This window comes from Coturnix japonica, chromosome 23 (genome assembly GCF_054131305.1).
Source record: "Coturnix japonica strain WE chromosome 23, WE-NBRP24, whole genome shotgun sequence".
Lineage (NCBI taxonomy): Eukaryota > Metazoa > Chordata > Aves > Galliformes > Phasianidae > Coturnix > Coturnix japonica.
The window spans coordinates 1,106,880-1,133,034 of record NC_140685.1 but is presented as its reverse complement, the minus strand read 5'-3'; the positions used below and the strand labels follow the sequence as shown (position 1 = coordinate 1,133,034).

Here is a 26,155-nt window from a genome sequence, read left to right as displayed (position 1 = left end):
AAACAAGAGTTGAATTTCTGTGTCTTTCTTCTGAGCTCTCTTCCTGTTATTTCAGTCTTAAACGCTTCTTAAAGTCTTCAACTCTATATTTATTTATTTTTTTTTCTTGGTTCTTGAACCTGTGGTGACCTAGTGTTACCCCCTTGAACTCACACTCTTATTTACATTATTTTCCTTACTCTCATAGCCTTCTTTCCTTTTCAATACCTCAAAGGCTTATTCTTTTCCTTCTCTTGCTTTAGCTTCAGCTTGTTTATTTTCTACTTGGCCATACACTGATCTCCTCAAACATCACTCCTGTGACTTCTGTTCCTATTCAGATGCTTCCTCCTGTGTTGGGATTCGCTTTCTCTAGCAATGACCCTGTATGTCACTGTAAGCCCTTGTGCTTTTCCACATTGCAGGCTCAGAGCATGTGTAGAAGGCAGCAGTCTGCATTTTCATCTCTTTGTCATGTTTATTTACAATGTGCTGGCTCTTTCACTTCACTTTCTTTGCTCAAGTTATCATCTGGTTGATTACAACATACATGCAGTCCCTTTCATCTCCTTTAGTATGTACTCCTATACACTCCCTCCCCTCTTCTCACACACTCTTGTCAAATTATTTATAGGAGATAGATTCGCAGACCTGTTATGTCTAATTATATCCATTCACTTCTAATGAATGGGAATTCTGCTAGGAGTTAAGACTGCCAAAAATGTTTTGACCTAAGAAACAGGAGGTGGCTGCTATATATGCAAATCAGACCCTATAAAAGTACCTTAGGGTCAGTGTGACTTGTCCTTCTTCAGAAATCTCTAAGGTAAGAGGGTTGGGACTTTTGACTGGGGAGGTGGGGTGTGAAGGGAAAGTGGCCCTGCATTCCACAAGCAACAGGGCATTCCTGCAAACGCTTATATTCATTCCGTGAGAGACTGCCAGTGTCAGCTGGGATTTTCAATCTGCTTTCAAGGCATCTGTACGTTTTCCATTTATAAATTTTCTCTGGAATTCTGTACAGCAGTAAGAAGGAAATTACTAATTGTTTTACTATACTGACCAACTTCCAGTCTGCAAGCCATTCATCTGGTCTCACAAAAGGTAAGATACTGATTTATTTGCTCTTTTGGGATCAAGAGATGATGCTCTAAGACAGAGCTTCTATGTAGTTTTGCTGGCAATTCCTGTATCCCATCTATGTCCATTGTAGAAATACAGTATGATACCTGGGCTGGATTGTCTGCAACAGACAGAATTCACAAAGATAGTAGTTTGAAAGGTGTTTTATTGCCTACATTCTCCCCAGGATTCTTCAGGGAGTAGTTTTCTATATGTACAGACACTTAGTCCTAAGCTTATGAATAATGTTCCTAAGAAGAAAAAAGGAATCAGGTAGCAGTTTTTAATTACTTATCTATAAATTAAATATGCTTTTGAAGCCAACAATCATCGTTTTCTTTGTCTACCTCAGACACGAAGGTTTACTGGTACTGGCCTGGAAACAGTGGGAAAATATATATGTTTATTTGAATAATATTAAATACAATCTTAAAGCAACTGCTGAAAGGTTGAATTCATTTTACAAACTTATATAAACATTTTGTGAAAAGGTCTCACTTATTTAATATTAACTCACCAAAGCTGAAAACGTAGTTAGAACAGTCATGCTTATGCTTTCATTAGGAATACTTTTTCAAATTCTAAATAGGAGATGGTCAATCTAGATGAAATTAAGATAAAATGAAGGATTAATTAGAAACAATGTTCATTTTGGAAGAATATACCTTCCTTAACTGGCTTCACAATGCATGGAATTTTTCCATCAAGATAACTGTTCGGCATTAATGCATGGTGCTACTCCAAAGTGGTGAATGAATGTAAGATTACTCAGTTTCTGTTGTGGAACTGAGAAACAGATCAACAAAGAGAACATCAACATTGTTAGCAGATAGATCTGTGAAATAATTGAAAGATTTAACAACTTGGGCTATTTTATCCCAAGGAAAAGTCTTTAATGAGAGGTACTAACAATACTAGCTGTCTTCATTTCTAGTCTTCTCTTCCTGTTCTTTATTTTAGATGTTTAGTCTGAAAGATACTAAACAGAAAAGACACAATAGGGCTTTCACAGTTCCAAAATGTGGAACATTTGGAGCAGAACCATGGAAACATCTAAAAATGCAGTAATATAGTTAGCCTAGTGTTCTTACTTTCTTAAAAATAATTAAAAAATAAAATAAAATTTAAAAATTGTGGAACACAGCTCCACATTACCAGAAGAAAAATGAAAGAAAGCATCAGTTATCAGTTAAAGTAGGTGATACATATGCTGACGTGATACATTTAATATTTCATCAGCAATATGAACAGAGGAATTGAGTGCACCCTCAGCAAGTTTGCAGGTGACACAAAGCTGTGTAATGCAGTTTACATGCTAGAAGGAAGGGAAGTCATGCAGAGGGATGCTGACAAACTTGAGAGGTTCATCCAGGTAAACGTCATGCAATTCAGCAAGACCAAGTGCAAACTCTTATGCCTGTAGAGGGGCAATCCCCGGTATAAGTAAGGCTGGGTGATGAGAGGGCAAGAGCAGTCCTACAGATGAGGACTTGGGGATACTGGTGGATGAAAAAGTGCACTGAGTTGTCAATGTGTACTTGCAGCAGAGAAGGCCAACCACATCCTGTTCTACATTTAAAAGTGTAGCCAGCAGCTCCAGGGAGATGATTATCCCTCTAGACTCTACTTTCACTAGACCCCACTTATAGTACTGAATTCAAATCTGGGAAACAGTGTTAGAAAGAAATGGACCCGTTAGAATAGATCCAGAGGAGGTCATGAGTATGATCAGAAGGCTAGAATATGTGTCCCATGAACATAGTCAGAACAAGCTGGGTTTATTTAGCCCAGAAAAGAGAATGCTAATGTGAGAGTCCTTATTTTGGCCTACAACTACTTAATGGGAGCCTACATGAAGCTGGGAAGGGTCTCTTAATTAGGAAATGTAGTTACAGCACAAAGGATAAAGGTATTAAATTGCAAGAGGACAGAGTTTGATTAAGCAGTAGGAAGAAATTATCTACTTGGATAGTGATGAAGCATCCCTGGAAGTGCACAGGGCATCGCTGGAAAGGGCTGTGAGCAGCCTGGACTAGTGGAATGCATCCCTGCTCATGCTGAAGGGAGTAAAAACTAGCTGGTATTTAAGGTCTCTTCTGACACAAACCATTGTATGATTCTGTGATGCGGTAGCAAAGCACCATAAAAATCCAATGCAATGTGCCAGGATTTCTTTTGTTGTGCACTACTGTAATGTATTTTATACCCATACAGATAATTGCAGCATTACTCCCAGTAAACAGCAACCATGGCTACAGATGCTGATATGGCCATATTTGGGGAGGCAGCCCCTTATCTCCGAAAGTCAGAAAAGGAGAGGATTGAGGCCCAGAACAAGCCTTTTGATGCCAAGTCATCTGTCTTTGTGGTACATCCCAAAGAATCCTATGTGAAAAGCACAATACAGAGTAAAGAATCAGGGAAGGTCACAGTCAAGACTGAAGGTGGAGAAGTGAGTAAAAGGCAAGATTTACAGCATGAAATTAATTCCCAACAGTGGTCTTTGAGCTGACATGCAGGGATATGTCTTTTCTTTGGCAGACAATGACTGTGAAGGAAGATCAAATCTTCTCCATGAACCCTCCCAAGTACGATAAAATTGAGGACATGGCCATGATGACCCACCTCCATGAACCCGCTGTGCTGTACAACCTCAAAGAGCGTTATGCAGCCTGGATGATCTATGTAAGTACCAGCAGCATTTCCTTGGGTAGCGTAGCTGGGGAGGACTGCTGTGCCAGGCTGAGTGTAATGCAACAACGTGCTGTGTCCCTTCCTCGCAGACCTACTCGGGCCTCTTCTGTGTCACTGTCAACCCCTACAAGTGGCTTCCGGTGTACAACCCGGAGGTGGTGTTGGCCTACCGAGGCAAAAAGCGCCAGGAGGCTCCTCCACACATCTTCTCCATCTCTGACAATGCCTATCAGTTCATGCTGACTGGTGAGTGCCTGATCTCCTTCAAGGCAACCTGAACTGAAGAGCCCCATTGCTCTTTTTGGACTATGTGATAAACCAGCACCAAACACCACAGAGCTGTATGATAGCAACTGAAGGAGGAATTAAAGTTAAGGCAAACTGTACCAGATACACACGTAGATTCAGCACTGTGTTCAATTTACACTGTATTGTACTGAGTTCTCCACTTGCCTAGTGTAGAAGTAAAGCTGAATGCAAAGTTTGTTACTATTTTACAACGATGGAAAAGAAAGCGTTATTGTTCTAGACAGTCCTTTACTTTGAACACAGGTAGGCATTTTGGCTAGATTCCTAGAATCTAAAACTGTGTGAAGGGCAAGGACATACACAGTTTGTGTGAGGACAGATTGTGCTGCTACTGTGGGATATGAAAGCAAATCCATTTCTTTTCCCTGGGAATTAGTGCTTCTGAAGAAGCTCCAACTTACAGCTTTACTTTTAAGTCAGCTCAGTGCTACTCAGGACAGTGGTTAAACTTTCCTCTTGCATCTTTCACAGACCGCGAGAATCAGTCGATCCTGATCACGTAAGTACACTCCCTGCTCGGGTCCCTGCGCAGATGCCCTGTGCCAGGGGACCTTGTCTCTGATCTCACGCTCTCTGCTTCTCTGGTTTGACAGTGGAGAATCTGGTGCAGGGAAGACTGTGAACACGAAACGTGTCATCCAGTACTTTGCAACAATTGCAGCTAGTGGAGATAAGAAGAAGGAGGAGCAGCCAGCAGGCAAAATGCAGGTGAGCTGCTAAAAGTAGGACCCTGCAAATGCCAGACTGTTTTCTGAGCTGCAGCATAACAAGAAGATTTCTGTTCCAGGGGACACTTGAGGATCAAATCATCAGTGCCAACCCTCTGTTGGAGGCTTTTGGAAATGCCAAGACTGTGAGGAATGACAACTCCTCACGCTTTGTAAGTTGTTGCTTGGCCTAAGAAGAAATGACTCTCTTCCTCATCAACACAACAAATGAACTATCTTCACAGTCAGAGGTGGGAATCTAGGGGGATCTAGGTCATATTTTTTTATTCTTTCAGGGTAAATTCATCAGAATCCACTTTGGTGCCACAGGCAAACTGGCTTCTGCTGACATTGAAACATGTAAGCAACCCTCCAGGCCTGATTGGTCACATTCTTTCTGGCCATCCTAGTTTTTTTGTGCTAACTTTCCCCTCCCGTCCTTGCCAGATTTGCTGGAGAAGTCCAGGGTCACTTTCCAGCTTAAGGCGGAAAGAAGCTACCACATCTTTTATCAGATCATGTCCAACAAGAAGCCAGAGCTAATAGGTAGGAACTTCTCCAAACACAGTGCACTGAACAATCTTTTTCATCCCTTTCCATGCCAATTCTGTTTGATTCATATGTTTTGTCCTCCTTCTCAGAGATGCTGCTGATCACTACTAATCCATATGACTATCTGTATGTGAGTCAAGGCGAGATCACAGTGCCCAGCATTAATGACCAGGAGGAGCTGATGGCCACTGACGTAAGAAATGCACTGAAGTTTTCTTGGGTGGACTCTGACCTAGGAGCAGGCATGGTACTCACGTTTAAGTGTTCCTCTCTTCTTCCTTTGTTAGAGTGCCATTGACATCCTGGGCTTCACTCCTGATGAAAAAACAGCCATTTACAAGCTGACAGGGGCTGTCATGCACTATGGCAACCTGAAGTTTAAGCAGAAGCAACGTGAAGAGCAGGCAGAGCCAGATGGCACAGAAGGTATTAGCATAATGCATACTGAAACACTGGCTAATACAGGCAGTAATTCCTATTCAGAGTCATTGACTCTGCCTATGGTTTTCCCCTGATGCTCCTACTGCAGTGCATAAGGGTGTTCTAAATAGAGGTCTTCCCTGGAAGAACATAACCCAGTGGGAGATGCGGACTGCTTTGAACTATTCAGATATAAATGACAGGGAATCCATATCCATGCTTCTATTGGCTGACATAGTACTAGCCAGGCAGAAGAAAGACAAGGCTTACTGCTTTTCTGACTGGCAGCTTTCTGCATCTGACACATAACTAAGAACCACTTTGCTCATGTACCCAGGCACCTACGATCATTTGTCATCAGTGGTAGTCACCTCCTGAAGATGGTGTTTCCATGTAAAAATAAGCCAAAATCCTGACTATGCTCTGCCCTAAAGCCTGTGTTATGAAGGCAGCTCTCAGTGCCTGAAGTGAGAGCACTATGCTGTTTTAATTTACAGAGGAGGTTAAAAAGGAGCATCATTTAATACTGTAGACGTGGCTTTTACATTTTCTGTTGAGTTTAAGCATTTTTCCCAGACTTCTGTTTGAAAAACAGACAGCTAACATTCTTCTATTGTCTTTCCTTTCCCTAGAATTGTTCAGGTTTTTATTCCTTTACAAGTTTTTGGGGAAAAAAATGGAGTTATTTCCACATATAAATATATCATTTTATAATCTTAAGCACCAGAATTAGCTAAAAGTATAATTCCTATGGTTGTAAAGATTACTAAGGGGCTATTTATTTATTTAAAAATACTCTGTAATATTATGTTGGAAAAAAGAAAGAAACAAACAAGCACAATAAACCTCCCAAGATTCACCTTTGCTATCTTTCTAGAGATAAGTGCAGTTAAAATGCATAAGCATCAATAACACCTACAAGAGAAACTACTCAAAATTAGGATTTGTATATTTGTAGATCAGTCCAAAAGTAACGCTTTCTTTTTATTCCTGTGGAAATTACAGCAAAGAGCACAATAACATTATTTGATATAGGAAATTGTCAGCTACACAATCACCACCATTAACTATGCAGTTTTGCAGCAATGAACATAAGCCTGCATGCTGTTCTCATAAAAGTCTGCACAAGTAGTAGTGACCTACTCTTTTACAGCTGGTGAACTGATGAAACACACGATCAGTCATTGATGAAACACACCATCTGCCCCCTTGTGAATGAGTGATCAGTGGTTGTAATTTTTTCTGCATGGAGGAATTCAATTACACACCTATGCTTCATATGCATTTTCATGTCAGGTGCCCTTTTGACAGACCTACCCTTTCTCTTCTCTTGCTTACCCTTTCCCTCTCTATTTCTCATAGTTTATTAAACTTAATTGTCCTGTGTATAGCTCCAATGTTTGTGAAACTTATCCTTAGGGAAAATTAGTCCATTAGATACCATATTTGAACTTGTGGCATAATGCTTCACTAGTCTTTCTCTCTAATGCCAATAGAATTTCATTAACTCCAATAAGTACAGCGTATTTTGTTACCAATCTGTTTCTTTTTCTATTTCTTCAGAAACTGTAACTTGGCATAAGACTAAGGAAACGGCCTTTTGCTTGTCTAGCCACCATAAAATTTGCTTGGACATTGTAAATTCATTTGGAAGAATTTTTACATCTAAAAATCTCAACTGGAAAAAAATATTTTTTAAAAACCACAATCAAACAGTAAATCAAGAGAGGGTATAACTCCTGTGATTATGTGACTCTGAATATGTGTGATTTATGCAGAAACCATTCAGAATTACTAGAATATACATCTACTGGGGATCTTGTTTATTTGTTTAGTTGCAGACAAAGCTGCCTACCTGATGGGTCTGAACTCAGCAGACCTGCTCAAGGCCCTTTGCTATCCCCGTGTCAAAGTTGGGAATGAGTATGTGACCAAGGGTCAAACTGTGCAGCAGGTAAGAAACAAGTGATGACAGAAAACACATGGCATGAATTAAAACCATTGGACTTCTGCCTTTATCATGGATGGTAACTTTATATTCTATGTTTGTTTAGGTATACAATTCAGTAGGTGCCCTAGCAAAATCTGTCTTTGAGAAGATGTTCTTGTGGATGGTTGTTCGCATCAACCAGCAGCTGGATACCAAGCAGCCACGTCAGTACTTCATTGGTGTCCTGGACATTGCTGGCTTTGAGATCTTTGATGTAAGAGGACAGTCTGACAAATGTAATGGAAGGGACATTATGAAGCTGGAATAGTTCTTTTTTATTTTTCATTATGCAGTACTTAACTCACAAAGTACTTAACTTACAAAGGCTGTAGGTTTGTTTCATGCAGCAATTAAAGTAGTACTTAGAAGTGGAATCAGAATGTTTAATAAGTGATGGCTAAAATAGATTATGAGGAAATTGAAACTAATATTCTTGAAGATTTTGATAATGCAGAAGCCAGATTTCCTCTGAATTCTTGGAAGTAGACCATCAGTACTGCCAAATCCATGAAGGCAAAGAACTGTGATACCTAGCATTTTGGTGTGAGCTCTGAATGTTTTCCAGAGTTCATACACATGTTCATGAGGGGCTAGGGCTTGAAAGTGTAAATGTATTAAAGGATGGAATACTCCAGTCACCAGTCCAGGTTCATATTCATGGAGCGCCAAGAGGATTTTCAGAGGGTTGGAGCAACTCTCTTATGAAGAAAAAGTGAGGGAGCTGAGCTTGTTCAGCCTGGAAAGGATAAAGCTCTGAAGGGAACACATGGCAATCTTCCAGTACTTAAATGAGGCTTACAAAAAAAGATGGAGAGTGACTTCTAAAAAGTCACGTAGACTGGACACGTAAACAGGCATGTACAGACAGGACAAAGGGTCTGGTTTTTCAACTAAAAGAGTGGGAGGAAATTCTTTACTCTCAGGGTGGTGAGACAATGGAACAAATTGCCCAGAGATGCTGTTGATGCTCCATACCTGGAGCATGGTCAAGTTGGATGGGGCCCTGCACAGCCTAGTCTCATGGGTGGCAAACCTGCCCACAGCAGTGGGGTTGCAACTGGATGATCTTTAAGATTTCTTCCAACCCAAGCCATTCCATAATTCGGTTAGACCTTAATGGGTTGAAAATGAGACATACTAGAAAATCTCACGTGTTCATGGAACTGAACTTTACAAGTAAGTAAATTTCCTTGCATTCTGCAGTTCAACAGCCTGGAGCAGCTGTGCATCAACTTCACCAATGAGAAACTGCAACAGTTCTTCAACCATCACATGTTTGTGCTGGAGCAAGAAGAGTACAAGAAGGAAGGCATTGAATGGGAGTTCATTGACTTTGGGATGGACCTGGCTGCCTGCATTGAGCTCATTGAAAAGGTATTTGGGCCTCCTGCAGTTTTTCATATGTAAAAGGAATTTTTCTATGCTAAAATTTAGACTAATATGTGGTACTCACACTTAATGCAAGAAATACGTTTGGTTTTTGTTGTTGTTGCTGTTGTTTGTTTTTTTTCTGATCAGTGAGCTCTGTATATTTGTCTTCATGTGTCTTATTGTGAGGTGGTAAATTGTACCTTATATCACTACCTGAGGAATTTTGTCAAGTAGTAGATATTCACGGGTGGGCAAAATTTTCAGTCCTACTCACAGTTCTAAGTGAATTCATAGTGAAATGCTTGTGTTCTTTTATGTATGCTGAGTGAGTAAATACACTGAGCAGCTTCTACTTTAATGTTGAAGAAATTTTCTATCTCGTTTAAAAAAAAAGAAAGAAAGAAAAAAAGCATTTACATAGTGTAAGCTATTCGTTACACCTAAATGCTGATCATTTCATTGATTTTACTTTTCATCTTCAACTAACATGCACAATGTGGATGTTTACATGCTAGATCTATACTACATTATGACCTTGAAACATCTGGATGGACTTGTTTTCATATAAATGATGAAACAATATGTCATTTCTCGGGGGGAAAAAAAAAGAGATGACACATTTGTATCATCACTATCTTCCATTCCTTTTTCTTATATTATCTCTCCCATGTCCTGACTTTCTTTATCTATTTGTGTTTTCCTCCAGCCCATGGGCATCTTCTCCATCCTGGAAGAGGAGTGCATGTTCCCCAAGGCAACTGACACCTCTTTCAAGAACAAGCTCTATGACCAGCATCTGGGCAAGTCCAACAACTTCCAGAAGCCTAAACCTGGCAAAGGCAAGGCTGAGGCTCACTTCTCCCTGGTACACTACGCTGGCACAGTGGACTACAACATCTCTGGCTGGCTTGAGAAGAACAAGGACCCCCTGAATGAAACTGTTGTGGGGCTGTACCAGAAATCATCCCTGAAGACACTGGCCTTACTGTTTGCCTCTGTTGGTGGAGCAGAAGCAGGTAGTTTATTTCAAATAAATTCTACAATAATAAATATATAAATATTTGCAATAATATTTTGCATCGTTTTTCAGTAATATTTACATTTTATAAATGTAACACTTCCACGTTTCATAATTAAATTTAGCAAGTATTACTTTGATCACTAGTGTTTAAATTTATGGAAAACAATGCTTGTATATATAAAAGGTTTCTTAAAATAATGGAAAGATTGTGAGTCCAAGTCCAAAATCTTCTCTGTTTTTTGGGATTCAGTCACTCAGACTAATAAAGAATATTGCTTTTTCCTAGAAACTTTAATATGTATTTTGATTTTATGATCAGACAGCTACACTAAAGAATGTACAAATAATTGCTGACATGCTGGATAATTACTATAGTAAGAAGCATTCCCAAATACTTCAGAAAGTAATATCAAACTCAAAACAATAGTGCTACATTTGTGTGTAATTTTAGGTGTAATGATACTTAAAGACTAGTAAGTTGTTGCATTTGCTGTGTTCATTCATGAGTTAATTCCTTAATTATGCTGCTATACAAGATATTGCATTTATTTCCTGTTTCCATTTTCTTAAGTTGTGTTAAGGAAAGTCATTAGATTTTCTTCTGCTATTATCTGAAAAACACTATATTGTAACTATAAACACTGTCTGCATTTGTTATTTTTTCTCATACCACTACAGTTTCTATTTCTTAACCTAAGAATACGTATTTTTTATAATTCTAACCACAGGTTTTTGTTATTAATTTATTTTAAAAGTAATTATATTATTTTTCAGAGAGCGGTGGTGGTGGCAAGAAAGGTGGCAAGAAGAAGGGGTCTTCTTTCCAGACTGTCTCAGCTCTTTTCCGGGTACTGTAGAATATGCATTATAAACTTTGCTAAACTGTGAAAAAAATACAGAAAAATCGGTACAGGAAAAGAAGCTTTAGATTAATCTAATATATAAAATCTTTATGTTCGGAAAGAGTAAAGGCCTATGTTCCATAACAAAGGGTTCTCATCAAATCACTGGAAGAATTACAACAGAACTGCTGGAAAATAGTTTTATGATCATGATCTTAATATAGCAGTTTTACTCTATATAATAATGAGATTGTGTAAATAATGTTTTTAAATATAATCTTTGCTCTTGTTCTTAAGGAAAATTTAAACAAACTGATGAGCAATCTGCGAAGCACACATCCCCATTTTGTGCGATGTCTCATTCCCAATGAAACAAAAACACCTGGTAAGTAGTTCAGATTCAATCACATGAGAAATTTTTTCTTCTCTGTGCTGTACAATGAAGTACCAATTCATAATGTCATTTGTTAGGTGCCATGGAGCATGAACTGGTGCTGCACCAGCTGCGCTGTAACGGAGTGCTGGAAGGGATCAGGATTTGCAGAAAAGGATTCCCCAGCAGAATACTTTATGCAGACTTTAAACAGAGGTCAGACTTCATTCAATTCACTGTTTGTCACATCCTTACTGAATAATTTATATTCCCTAAGTGTTTTAAATGCTGTGGATGTTATGGAAGTTTTATAGTTCCTATCTTCAGTCAAACTGAAGTCAGTTGTCCAAATTAGTATCTAGTTTATTTCTGAAACTGACTATAAGAGCCACCTCTAAAGGGCAATTTGGAGTCTTTTATTCATTCTTTAGTATGTGATAAAGCATCCAGAAAGTTGACTAGCTTGGACTTAGTTAAATTTAGGTAGAAAAGAAGAATGACTTGTAGGCATCAGGATATGAATGTGAATAAAGCAGCTACAAAATATGCTAGACTAAATTTTTGGAAAACTAAATATAATTAGGTATTTCTTCTTTGTGAAATGTGCTGAAAAGCACACTAAGATCATGTACTACAACTATTTTGGATGAGGAATTGTTTCTCATCCCCACATTTTGCTCTTGCACATAGAGTTCTTTGAAGATAAAGCATTAAATATGCCTTATAAGGCATGGGAAATGTGTCAGCAGTTACTTTTGAAAAGCAATATTAATTCTGTACCAAGGATTTCTGAACTAAGGAAAGTGACTTTTTATTCTAAAAACACATTTACCCATGAAAATGACATTTCTAAGAAACAGAGTGGAGTTCAAATTTACTTCCACTCATGACTTCTCTTACAGAAAAACTTAATGGAATCAGTTGATACAGGTTTGACAAGAATCTGTTCTTCATATTCTACTTCCTCCCACAGATACAAAGTGCTTAATGCCAGTGCCATCCCTGAGGGACAGTTCATTGATAGCAAGAAAGCTTCTGAGAAGCTTCTTGGGTCGATCGATGTGGACCACACCCAGTACAAATTTGGTCACACCAAGGTACAAATACTGCTTGACTGAAGTGCTATGTACCTGTACTTTGCAGTACCTGAAAATTATGTGCCGTTCCCTTACTCAAGGTGTTCTTCAAAGCTGGGCTGCTGGGACTCCTGGAGGAGATGAGAGATGAGAAGCTGGCACAGCTCATCACTCGCACACAGGCCAGGTGCAGGGGCTTCTTGATGAGAGTGGAGTTCAAGAAAATGATGGAAAGAAGGTAGATATATACAGTTATTTGGCCTGCTTGGCCAATCCTCATCACACACCAATGACCTAAACACAACTGAAAATGAGCTCCATCTCAATGAATCTCATATTTTTCTCATTAGTTCAGTTTATTTAGTTCAGTTATGGATTTGTTTAGAAGCGTACAGTGACAGTAGATGAAGTATAAAACATGGTTTCATTAAAAATCCAGTATAAAGCCTGGTTTTTGGAAGAAAAAAAATATTTTACTTATATCACCCTCTGTAGTAATTTTTACTGAATTCTTTAAATATACAGAATTCAGGTATACAAACTGTAAATAAATATGATAATTACAAATATAAATTATTAATAGATTATTCATAATTATTTTAGGTTACCATTATAATCAAAGAAGAGAAACACATACCTCTAGCACAAATGGAACATTCTCTTCCCTTGAATAACTTTCATGACATGAACAGTGACCCATCCTGGACGTGCGCCTTTTCTTGGCCATAAAAAATGGCTCAAACATCTGAACTTCCAATCTGTTCATACAAATTGGCCATGTCTACATCACAGTAGGACATTTGCTTCACATACTCATAAAATATGTATAAAATATATATGTATGTGTATCTATAATCCATTACATAGTGAACTATATGAAGTATTCTATGTAGAACAGTCAGTACACAATATATATATCTTGTAGTATAGACAGTTAATTATGTATTACACATTAAAAATGTATAAGGTAGTACATATTTCAATACCTTTTAGGGAATCCATCTTCTGTATCCAGTACAATGTTCGTGCCTTCATGAATGTCAAGCACTGGCCATGGATGAAGTTGTTCTTCAAGATCAAGCCTCTGCTGAAGAGTGCAGAGTCTGAGAAAGAAATGGCAAATATGAAGGAAGAATTTGAGAAGACCAAGGAAGAGCTTGCAAAGTCTGAGGCAAAGAGGAAGGAGCTGGAGGAGAAAATGGTGTCCCTGCTGCAGGAGAAAAATGATCTGCAGCTCCAAGTGCAGGCTGTGAGTATTGCTAATGCTTTGGATCTCATAATGCCCTATGTGAAATTATCACAGTTGTCTAAGTAACAGACACATTATTCCAAACCAGTATTAATTTAAACAGCATACAAATAATTATTTAAATAGGAAGAATATTAAAATATTAATTATTAAAATAGCAACAGAAAAAATCACATTACAAAGTTATGACAAAATACATAAATATTAACAAATTTGCAATTATGTCATTTAGTTCCTTTCACTTTTAAATTACAAGGGAATTAATCAATTTACCAAGTAAACTCTACAATTTACAGTATATTTTAAATCATAGACAACAACTTACAGCAGCAATTATTATGGCTGTAAATAGTCTCATTTACTACATAGTTCTGATTTGTTCTAAACTGATTAATGAAGGTGGTTTGGATGTCCAATTAATATCTTGACTTCAGAAATTAAAAAGGAATTCAATTGGAGTAAGAGTGAATAAGAGTGAGAGGCATTTCTCTAGACGTTCTGGTCCCTGCCTCCTCAGAAAAAGCACTGATGAAAATGGAGTCCTGTCCTTCCCAGGAAATAGCAGCAATGATCCTTTCAGAACTGTCTTTACTGGCAGAGGATTAGGAATAGGTTTCAACTGACCCTAACAATTCTCAACATCTGTAACTGTAGTCTGGTATTTAAAATATACATATTCCTTTACCTTCTGTGCTTGAGGCATTCCAAAACAAATAAATATTCTTATGATAATAAGGTCTAAATAGAAATATCATCATACAGCTGCACTGAAAATATTTCCTTGCTAGTTAAAGAATAGAAAAATAATGACTTACAAACAGCATTTTGAAAAATATTTTATTCAAATCATGTGCAGGAAGCAGATGGTTTGGCTGATGCTGAGGAAAGATGTGACCAGCTCATCAAAACCAAAATCCAGCTAGAAGCCAAAATTAAGGAGCTTACAGAGAGAGCAGAAGATGAGGAAGAGATGAATGCTGAGCTGACAGCCAAGAAGAGGAAACTGGAAGATGAATGCTCAGAGCTGAAGAAAGATATAGATGACCTGGAGTTAACATTGGCCAAGGTTGAGAAGGAAAAGCATGCCACTGAAAACAAGGTGAGGCAAAAGATGTCACTCATGCTCCAGAAAAGAGCTCTGTGCTGTTATGTGAGTTTTATGCCTATTTACCTTTAAGTGCACTTGCTTCTTTCTTTTCAAAGGTGAAAAACCTCACAGAGGAAATGGCAGCCTTGGACGAGAACATTGCCAAGCTGACAAAAGAGAAGAAAGCCCTCCAAGAGGCCCATCAGCAGACACTGGATGACCTGCAGGCTGAAGAGGACAAAGTCAATACTCTGACCAAAGCTAAAACCAAGCTGGAGCAGCAAGTGGATGATGTAAGAACAAAAGCATATGGCTATCATAGGACAGTTGTAGAGATAAACATGGCTGTCAGAGCGCTGATGATCTCATTCTGTTTAGCTGGAAGGGTCCCTGGAGCAAGAGAAGAAGCTGCGCATGGACCTCGAGAGAGCTAAGAGGAAACTTGAAGGAGACCTGAAAATGACCCAGGAATCCACAATGGACTTGGAAAATGATAAGCAGCAGCTGGATGAGAAACTGAAGAAGTAAGTGTGGTTGTAGGACACCTGAGGGCTGAGCAGGTACACTTAGCAGTTTTCTTCAGGCACTAATGTGGTTTGCTTTGTGCAAAGGAAAGACTTTGAAATCAGTCAGATCCAGAGCAAAATTGAGGATGAGCAAGCCCTGGGCATGCAGTTACAGAAGAAGATCAAGGAGCTGCAGGCAAGTCTCTGGTCCTTCCCTTCTGCCATTCAGAAAGCATCAGTTTGAGGAAGGACATGGGTGTGAAGAGTCTCTGATGTTCTCCAGGCCCGCATTGAGGAACTGGAGGAAGAAATTGAAGCAGAGCGAACTTCTCGGGCAAAAGCAGAGAAGCACCGGGCTGACCTCTCCAGGGAGCTGGAGGAGATCAGTGAGCGCCTGGAGGAAGCAGGAGGGGCTACGGCAGCTCAGATCGATATGAACAAGAAGCGTGAGGCAGAATTTCAGAAGATGCGCCGTGACCTCGAAGAGGCCACACTGCAGCACGAAGCCACGGCTGCCGCCCTGCGGAAGAAGCATGCGGACAGCACAGCGGAGCTTGGGGAGCAGATCGACAACCTGCAGCGAGTCAAGCAGAAGCTGGAGAAGGAGAAGAGTGAGCTGAAGATGGAGATTGATGACTTGGCCAGCAACATGGAGTCTGTCTCCAAAGCCAAGGTATGGAAATACATCTCTGCATTAATTCAAACTTATAAGCAAGTATTCATATTTTAAAGTGTATTATAGTCATATTTTACAATAAGTAGTTGTCTGTTACATCTTGAATTTTTGTTTATGCATTTCAGAATTAGATTCACTGTATCTTTTGCTGAAAGCTGAAAATTTTTAGCTGATGCACCTAATATAAGGATCTATAGAGAACTCAGAAATTGCTTCAGTCATAAATTTCTTTTTTCCCTATTACTTTATTCCTCCTCCCTTAAATGCATCAATTACATAATAAGTAAATGCAAAGCAGAAGTTCAAAATAATGGCACAATGTACCATCATCCTTTTTATGTATATAAAAAACTGGCTGTACTTTAATTGTACAAATATTGGAATAAAGGTTGCAGAAATATAGAAAGATATATCAGTTACTTGACATATACTGACTTAGCATACTCTAAATCATTAGCTTCATATTTTGCTATTCATGTGGTTTCAGATGTAATTATTTTAAATGACCAATCATCCCTCATTTTGTTCTTCATGCAAATAGGCAAATTTAGAGAAGATGTGTCGTTCCCTAGAAGATCAACTCAGTGAAATTAAGACCAAGGAAGAGGAGCAACAGCGCACCATCAATGACATCAGTGCACAGAAAGCTCGTCTACAAACAGAGTCCGGTAAGACATCTGTGTTTTTTAAGACATCACAGCAAATAGCCAGGAGCTTAGAAATAAGGGGTCAAAAAGGGGTCAGAGAAACTCCTTGATAGGGTCTTGATAGAAACCATAACATGAATTTAAACATGAACATTCCAGAACATCAGCATAGCATATTATATGCATGATAGAGCATAAGCATGATAGAACACAATGTGTTCTTGTGGCAAAGAATGTCAACAGAAACTGAGCTGCATTAGGAGTGTTGGTAGTATGTGAATGGAGCAGGTGGCTCTTCCCTGTATGCAGCAGTGCTAAGGTTGCACCTTGGAGTGCTGTGTCCAGTATTACAGTTGCCAGTGTCAGAGTCGGAGATATTCGGGAGCAAGTCTAGCACAGGACCAACAAAATGATTAAGGCACTGTAGTTTGAAGGTAAAATTAATCTGTCTACTAAAGAAGTCTTCATTGCTCTGCTTGTCAGGAAAAATTCAGGAGATGTCAGGAATATGCGCCTCTACACTACTAATGTGCTATTTAGTACTCATGCTGTAAGCTTGAAGTGACCACTACACTTATTTCAAATATAAAGGAAAAATAAATAAAAAACAAGGAAGAGTGATTAATTTCATGCCCTGACTCTAAGATGAATAGTTTACTCAGAGATATGGATGAAGATAAGTGGTTAATATTCAATGAAAGGAATGAAATGTTATTTACCAAGACAATTTTCGTGTGTATTTGATTATCAAGGATAAAAATTTTTAAAATTCATATAAAATTGTTATTACTTGACTGCAAACTCTCTTAGGTGAATATTCACGCCAGGTGGAGGAGAAAGATGCTCTGATTTCTCAGCTGTCTCGAGGCAAGCAGGCGTTCACCCAACAGATTGAGGAACTCAAGAGACATTTAGAGGAGGAGATAAAAGTAAGGAGGTTTTCCAAAATTCTCTCTTATCCAGTGGATTTTCCTGACAAGGAGGTTTTTCAGACACATATAAAAATTACAGAAATATCATGTTGAGTAGGAAAAAGAAACTAAGAAGATATTTAATTCGGTGTGAGTTATGTTATCTTTCAGACACCTGTCACCTATTCTTTAAGAAGTTGCAAATTCCCAGCTATTCCTTCCTTAGTCTATACATTGCCATTATTCTCATGGAAGAATTATCCATAGTCCAATAACTTTTTACTCAGGACATTTCCCAAGAGATTTCTATTTCTTGTCCTACTACATTTCCACAGGCCAAGAACGCCCTGGCCCATGCCTTGCAGTCTGCTCGCCATGACTGTGACTTGCTCCGGGAACAATATGAAGAGGAGCAGGAAGCCAAGGGGGAGCTGCAGCGTGCCCTGTCCAAGGCCAACAGCGAAGTGGCCCAGTGGAGAACCAAATACGAGACAGATGCTATTCAGCGCACAGAGGAGCTGGAGGAGGCCAAGTATGTGGGGAAAGCAGGGAAAGCTGGCAGAAACTAATAACAGAAAATTGAGGAGACTCCTGAAGTATTATTAGGGAGAAAATTATGCTGTACTTCAGGATGAGGAGATAGGGAAAAGGAAAATATAGCCATGAGGAAATACATATTAGGAGAAGTACCAAAGCTGTTTAGACACAGAGTAGAGGAGATGCACTAAACTGAAAAACAGTGAACAGCAAAGAGTGTTTTTACTAACGCTCAGCATTCAGACATGCAATTACAATGACTGTCTTGAAGAGGTTGTGCATGAGGTGTTAACTGGGCGCCACAGTACCAAGTGGCCAAGACTGCTCTCCAAAAACATACTGGCTGCACACCACAGCTTCCTGTGAACCTGAGAATTTGCTTTCTCACTGGGAACTGTGCTTACAACCTCCCAGGAAGAAGCTGGCCCAGCGCTTGCAGGATGCTGAGGAACACGTTGAAGCTGTGAACTCAAAATGCGCTTCCTTGGAAAAGACAAAGCAGAGGCTGCAGAATGAGGTGGAGGACCTGATGATTGATGTGGAAAGATCAAATTCTGCCTGCGCAGCTCTGGACAAGAAGCAGAAGAACTTTGACAAGGTATTCTGGGCTCCAGCCCTGTGATTCCTGAGCAGAAGGTGGTTGCTACAATCATACTCACGCTCTGCTGCTCCTCAGATCCTGGCAGAGTGGAAGCAGAAGTACGAGGAAACACAGGCTGAGCTGGAGGCCTCCCAGAAGGAGTCTCGGTCCCTCAGCACAGAGCTGTTTAAGATGAAGAATGCCTATGAGGAGTCCCTGGACCACCTGGAAACACTGAAGCGCGAGAACAAGAACTTGCAGCGTAAGTCCATGGTCCTGTGCTCTTAGCAGGGCTTTTTTTCAACTGTCTCTCCACCTCTCCACATCTGTTTGCCTTAAGATCTACAAAGAAGTCTTTGCCTTAATGTGTCAGGGCTCTTCCTTTTTTTGCCTTGTGCATTACAATATAACTTTGCTCACACAGAGGAGATTTCTGACCTCACGGAGCAGATTGCAGAGGGAGGAAAGGCGATCCATGAGCTGGAGAAAGTCAAGAAGCAGATTGAGCAGGAGAAATCTGAACTTCAGGCAGCTCTAGAGGAAGCAGAGGTACCCAGAAATATTTATTTATCTGATTTAGGTCTTGGAACTCTTTCCTCATAAGTAATGTGAAGTCATTCCCAGAATAAAGAGGATTAGAGTCCTTACATGAAACTGTAGAGATACTGTCAGGAACATTGCAGTGTTTTTTTCTCAAGCAATATTTTCAACATCTGTTATGTAAGTATATAGTTCTCATTTATTCTTCTATAGGCCTCCCTAGAACATGAAGAGGGGAAGATTCTTCGTGTCCAGTTGGAACTCAACCAGGTGAAGTCTGACATTGACAGGAAGATAGCAGAGAAAGATGAAGAAATTGAACAGCTGAAGAGAAACCACCTCAGAGTTGTAGATTCCATGCAGAGCACCCTGGATGCTGAGATCAGGAGCAGGAATGAAGCCCTGAGACTGAAGAAGAAGATGGAGGGAGACCTTAATGAAATAGAGATCCAGCTGAGCCATGCCAACCGCCAGGCTGCAGAGGCACAAAAGAACCTCAGAAACACACAAGGAGTGCTCAAGGTCCATTGAATAAATGATGACCATCAACGAAATCTTAATTAATATTTGCAGTTTTGGAGTACTCTGAACCTTATAATTTCTTTCCTTTGCTCTGCAGGACACCCAGATACACTTGGATGATGCTCTCAGGTCACAGGAGGACCTGAAGGAGCAGGTGGCCATGGTGGAGCGCAGAGCAAACCTGCTGCAGGCTGAGATTGAGGAGCTACGGGCAGCTCTGGAGCAGACGGAGCGCTCAAGGAAAGCAGCTGAGCAGGAGCTTCTGGATGCAAGTGAGCGTGTGCAGCTCCTCCATACTCAGGTCAGTCTATAAATGTAATAGGTATTCATACTTCTGCTCCATACAAAGAAAATAGCTAAGGACTGCTTGAACATAAACAGGACTTAGTAAACTACATGTTGCAACATTTACAGTTCAAGAAATAGCAAAAGTGATTTTTCATCTGCAGATACAAGAGCTTGTAGCTTCGTTAGGCTTCAGTAGAAATATTAGAAAAGTAATCTTTTAGCAAAGTCATTGTGAGTATTCTGTAGAATTAGCCTTAATTTGCTTTCGACAACTAGACTGAAAATTATAAGAGAAGATTATATTAGTTTTCATGGCAAGTATAAATTCCTTCTGAGTTGACTCACAAACAAGAAGAAAAGTTTTATGGAGTGCATTCTTAACTACTGAAGCATATCACAGCCATGGGGAAAAAAGAAAAGCTACCCCATTGACTATTAGAACAGAATTCCATGAGACCTAATAGCACAATTGATGTTTAAAAGCAGTATTTTGCAGTGTTCTTGATTTGCTATTACAAGGTAATGGAAACAAAATGATGATATTGAAGATCTTCAGCAGAACACAAAAGAGAATCGACACCAGGATGAAACTAGAAACATTTCCAAAATTCAGTCAGATGTGAGAAACAGTTGTTAGGGAATTCACATAATTATGAAACCCATTTTCACTTTTTATGACTATATCCCATGGCTCTTCAGAAGTCTTCTGCTACAACTATTTTCGAGATGTTCTTCATATAAACATTAAGAGAACTCTATATAAAAGTGGGTACACTGTTTTTTACCAAATCTGGTATATTAACTCTGCTGGAAAAAACACAGTATGCCTTTTCTTTATCAGAACACCAGCTTGATCAACACGAAGAAAAAACTGGAAACAGACATTTCCCAAATTCAGAGTGAGATGGAGGATACCATCCAGGAAGCCCGCAATGCTGAAGAGAAGGCCAAGAAGGCCATCACTGATGTGAGTTGGGGCACTCCTTCACTGCTGACGGTGGATGCATTCTCCCTCAAAATATCTCCAGTCACAAAATGCCTGTGATTCTTCCTCCTCCAGGCAGCCATGATGGCAGAAGAGCTGAAGAAGGAGCAGGACACCAGTGCCCACCTGGAGAGGATGAAGAAGAACCTGGACCAGACAGTGAAGGACCTGCAGCACCGTCTGGATGAGGCAGAGCAGCTGGCCCTGAAGGGAGGCAAGAAGCAAATCCAGAAGCTGGAGGCCAGGGTGCGTAGGACTGGTATTTTGCAAGTGTGTGCAATCCCAGGACAGAGAGAGCAGGGAAGCTCCATCGATGGGTTTCTCATTACAGGTGCGGGAGCTGGAAGGGGAGGTTGATGCTGAGCAGAAGCGCAGCGCTGAAGCCGTGAAGGGTGTGCGCAAGTATGAGCGGAGGGTGAAGGAGCTGACCTACCAGGTAAGGCAGAAAAAGACTTTTCTTACACATCCTTCTCTCATGAAGTCAGTATGCTGTCATACTGGCATTGTGATTTCTTGGATATTGTGATATTTTCCCATTGTTCTCCATCATTGACATGGTTAACATGTCTTTTTCTTTTGTCCTGCTGGACAGCAATGCTCTCTGAGGAGTGTTACTGCCTTTGTTTGAGCTGAAAGAAATGTAAGGTGGGAGGATAGGAAGCGTTACTATTATTTGCCTTTTTCTGTAGTCTGAAGAAGACCGGAAGAATGTTCTCAGGCTCCAGGACCTGGTGGACAAGCTGCAGATGAAGGTGAAATCCTACAAGAGGCAAGCTGAGGAGGCTGTAAGTATTACTGTTTGCAGTCAGTCTCCCTCCTGGCAGAACTGGCATTTTGTGTTGGCATTTTGTTCTGCCTAGCTCTGTTCAAGCCCTTAACATTTATGACATTTGTTTGTCTGTGTACTACATAAGATCTCAGGGATTCTTAGTACTGTTGCATCACTCAGTGATGTTGAAATCTAGTATCAACTCATATGGGAGCATGTCCTTGCTTTTTTCTTTTACTTTCTTTATCTCACATTCGATGATTTTCTCTTGAAGAGATAATAATTGCCTTCCAGAAATTGCTATACATGTTTTTATAGCAGGAAATATATGGAAAGTGTTTTAATAAAAAACAAGTCTACTTTGAGCTCCTGTGTGCCCTTGGAATAGTTTCAAGAGGCACTGGAGCACAGGTCTTCTGTTTGATCCTGTCAGTCAGTGGAATAGACTGAATGGAGCAGACAAATCTGGCAGAGAAATATGTGTTTACAGTCCTGGTCTTAAAGAAAAGGATTTGGCTTCTCTTAACATGGGACTCTGAGAAAATCAGTGTGATGGGGCCTGAGGAGATCCATCTATTGAAGGGGAGGCAAGGCATCTTTGATTTACGGGCTTGCCAGGATGGTGTAGAAAGCTTTAAACTGAAGTTGCTAGAGGAGTTGCCTCCATCTACCTGAATCTTAAGGAGGTCAGTAAGGAGTTTTCTGGGAATTACAATCTGACCTCAGTACCAGGGAAAGTTATGGAGCAGATCACCTTGAGTTCCATCCTATGGCTCATACAAGGCAATCAAGTGATTGGAAGTAGGTAGCGTGTGTTCATGAAAGGTAGGTGTGGCCTAACTAACCTGATCTTTGACAATATGACCTGCTTTGTAGAGGAAGTAAAAACTATGGATATTGTTTATCTTGAAAGCATTAAATGTTATTAGATACTGTAAAGCGTTTCATAATGTTGTCTGCAGTATTCTGAAGAAATCGGTTCATGATGTGTCGTGCACATGTACTCAGCAAAGAACTGGTTGGATGGCCAGGCTAAAAGAGTCCTAATTAAATAGAATTAGGCAGGAGAGTTATCTGCTTGAGGATAGGATGGGTCTGCAGAGGGATCTGGACAGGTCGGATGAGTATGTCGAATCCAGTTACACAGCATTTAACCAGATAAAATGCCAGATTCTGCCGTTGGGTCATAACAACAGTGACAGAAGCCTGGGGAGGAGAGGCTGGAAGGTTGCCCAGCAGGAAGGGCCTGGGTTACTTATCAACAGCCGGCTGAATGTGAACCAGCAATACACAGCTGGCCTATAGGCCAGCAGCATCTTGGCTTGTATCAGAAAGAGTGTGGCCAACTGGTCTAGGGAAGCAATTGTCCCTGGCACTGGTGAGACCACACTCAAATTTTGTGCTCAGTTTTGTGCCCCTCACTACAAGAAGGATATAGAGTTGCTCAAGCCCATGTAGATAAGAGCATTGAACCTGGTGAAGCAACTAGAGAACAAGACATACAAGGAGTAACTCAGGCAATTGGGGTTATTTAGTCTGGAGAATAGGAGGGTGAGGGGAGACCTTTCACTCCCTGTAACTACTTGAAAGGAGGTTGCAGTGAGACCATTTAGAATTTATGCTACTTCTTTGATTCTCTGTAGAAGTATTGGAGATATTATCCCAGTCTTTGACTCTTTTCTTATAATGACAAAGTACCACGGAATGTCCAGTGTAGGTTTTCAATAAGAAAAAATTACCGTTAAACATATAAAAACCTTTTTTTAATAAGTTTTAGTAAGTTTTCTAAAGAAGTCAGCATGAATTTGATAATCTTTTTAGTAAATCTAATATCAACACAGTGAAGGAAAAATGGAAATTGCATTATTTAAGATTTTCGTATCTGATTTCCTTTTCCCAGGAGGAGCTGTCCAATGTCAACCTCTCCAAATTCCGCAAGATCCAGCATGAACTGGAGGAAGCCGAGGAGCGGGCTGACATTGCAGAGTCACAGGTCAACAAGCTTCGAGCAAAAAGCCGTGAAATAGGCAAGAAGGCAGAAAGTGAAGAGTAGATGCCTCCAGTGGTGCAAAGTGAAAGAGAATTGCACAAAATGTGAAATTCTATCACTTTGATTTGTGATTACTGCTTAGTTCTTCATCAATCAATAATTAATGTTTAGATAATAAAAATTGTAGAGATTTTCCCATGGAAAATAATTGGTTCACTGCTGTATTTAGTCATTATCCTAGATTATTTTAAGTTTTACATTTTCCCTTGTTTACATTTTAAAGACCACCATTTAAGTAGTCTGTTCAGTTATCCGGCTTTGTTCTCCCCATGGAATTTCACATAAGAATTCCTCAAGGGAGAAAACCATTATTTCTTTACAACTGAATATAACTATTCCTTATACATTTTGCTTTAGGAAGATATTGCATTTTAATTAAAAGGCTTTGTTCAGGAAACAAAATTTAATTGCTTCTTCTAGCAACCCAGTATAATAACTGATTAATGAATATGTCATGTAGCTTAATTGCAGAAGACATTTTTTTCAGGTTACATCTTTTCAATTCTTCTAGACTTTTCACTTCGGGTATAAATGTCCTCAAAAACTACTTTTAATTTTTGTTCACAAAAGAGATATGCAAATGTGTATTGCATGGGCAACAATACAAGCTATCTCGTGTAGCTGTTCATCCTCTGTTCTCTAAAGCTGGCTAGGAGTTCTAAGCTAAGCAGGCAGAGCAGCAAGCAAACCATAATTAATCTTTTTAAGCCACTTATACTTTTATAAATTCCAGATATGTTTCTCTTCAGGACAAAAACTCCTGTTTAGCATACTACTATTTTTGTCATCTCACTTGCTTTCTTTTACACATTGTTTTTGAACATGTTGAAAAGTATGATAACAAATACCTGCAGGATTCTACAACTAAGATGCTTTTATTACAAGAGTAATAAGAGTAAAAAGAGTAGCATCCAAATGATGCTACTTCTTTTTCCATACCATGCTGCTGTATTTGTACCTTCTCTATTTTTTATTCAGAGTGGGACCAGGTAAGGTTTCATCAGCAGCATGAAGCTGAATGTAGGGTAGAACTCCTCCTCAGAATCTGGGATCTCTATCAGTTGATTACAGAAACCCAGGTCAGGTCCACTGTATCAACCCAACATGGCAACTCATCCATGGGAGTATGTACACCTGCTGGCAGCAGCACACAGTGTCACTCCTGTGGGACAAACACCACCTCATCACTATTGTGTGGTCCAAACACTGTGCAGTGCAGTTACAGCAAACTTCCTCTGACTTGTCACAGGTCTTATGTACTAATATGCCAGCTATGCCTAACAGGCTGAATATGAGTAGGCAAATCCTGAAGGAATAGTCTGGGTTACAGGTTTCCCCCTCCTGCCACACCTTGAAAATACTGAAAGCAGTGCTACCAAGGATCACTGAGTCTCTATACCCATATCATCCCAATTCTGCCTTCTCTGTGACATAAGTAGTCGTATGGAGATACTGTCTTAATATTACCTGAAGTGATTCCACTATTGTGCCATGCCTGTTGCAAAGCCGTGACATCACTGCAATGAAGTGGCAGTAAGGAAATACACCTTTGGTCTGATCAAACATTTCTAACAACAAATGTGGATTGGGTTGGAAGGGGCCTTAAAGATCATCCAGTTCCAACCTCCTGCCATGGCTGGTTGCCACCCATCAGCTTCAGGCTGCTCAGGGCCCCATCCAGCCCCATCCAGCCTGGCCTTGGGCACCTCCAAGGAACACTACAGTCCTCTGCGAGGGATTAAAGGTACAAATGTCATCCTTACCTTCCTCAAAAATATTTTATGCTTTTTGCCCTTTCGCTACCTCCTTTATTTCTACACATTCTTTTATAGTTCTTACTTTGAAGTAGAAATTGTAGCTGTAAGTACTGTAAATACTGGTATAATATATGTGCAAATACTGCCAATAATATACACACTATAGCTATGTAATTCCCAGACACTGTGGAAGTATGTGCTGTGTGTGTGTGTCTGCTGGGATACACCTGCAGCCTTTTTACTTTTTGGACCAAAGGGTATGGAACACTGTCAGCCTTAACTATGTTGGGCTACTGGATTCAGCATGTTAGAGGTCTTGCTGAATTGCTGTCACAAAAGCATGCAGAAGCTCCTTCAAATGGATTCAGATAAGATAGAAGCTAAAAAGGGCACAGGATCTTTACTGTCAAGAATAGAGGAAAAGGCCTATATAATAGAGAGCACAGTCCTTTCCAATAAAAGACAGAATCACAGGGGATGGAAGGGATCTCTGGAGATCATCCTGTCCATCATCTGGCTAAAGGTGCTCCTGCTTGCGACCCCAGTCCCACTCCCACCCCAAGTCCCATTGCCTCCCAGTCCAGTTTGCCCCAGC

At 40.0% G+C, this 26,155-nt stretch overlaps 1 protein-coding gene across 2 annotated transcripts; it reads left to right on the top strand.

The window, feature by feature from the left end:
* The first annotated feature begins 766 nt into the window (after positions 1-766).
* On the top strand, positions 767-24,740 carry LOC107322051 (myosin-1B). Of its 2 annotated transcripts, none has more exons than XM_085522679.1 (39): positions 767-805; positions 3,316-3,553; positions 3,643-3,786; positions 3,885-4,041; positions 4,576-4,603; positions 4,698-4,812; positions 4,892-4,984; positions 5,108-5,171; positions 5,259-5,357; positions 5,453-5,556; positions 5,651-5,789; positions 7,619-7,737; positions 7,838-7,987; positions 8,977-9,147; positions 9,851-10,160; positions 10,940-11,013; positions 11,305-11,392; positions 11,479-11,596; positions 12,354-12,477; positions 12,558-12,694; positions 13,450-13,705; positions 14,562-14,804; positions 14,909-15,085; positions 15,171-15,316; positions 15,404-15,494; positions 15,582-15,971; positions 16,516-16,642; positions 17,432-17,550; positions 17,868-18,064; positions 18,484-18,667; positions 18,746-18,911; positions 19,074-19,198; positions 19,403-19,711; positions 19,809-20,012; positions 20,841-20,966; positions 21,060-21,230; positions 21,316-21,420; positions 21,674-21,769; positions 23,654-24,740. In XM_085522679.1, the coding sequence occupies exons 2-39, from the start codon at positions 3,350-3,352 to the stop codon at positions 23,804-23,806; spliced, it is 5,823 nt and encodes a 1,940-aa protein (XP_085378805.1). In that variant the 5' UTR covers positions 767-805; positions 3,316-3,349; the 3' UTR covers positions 23,807-24,740. The 2 variants fall into 2 exon arrangements, with proteins under 2 accessions (XP_085378805.1, XP_085378806.1); XM_085522680.1 differs by having other exon boundaries at positions 783-1,083.
* The last annotated feature ends 1,415 nt before the right edge of the window (positions 24,741-26,155 follow it).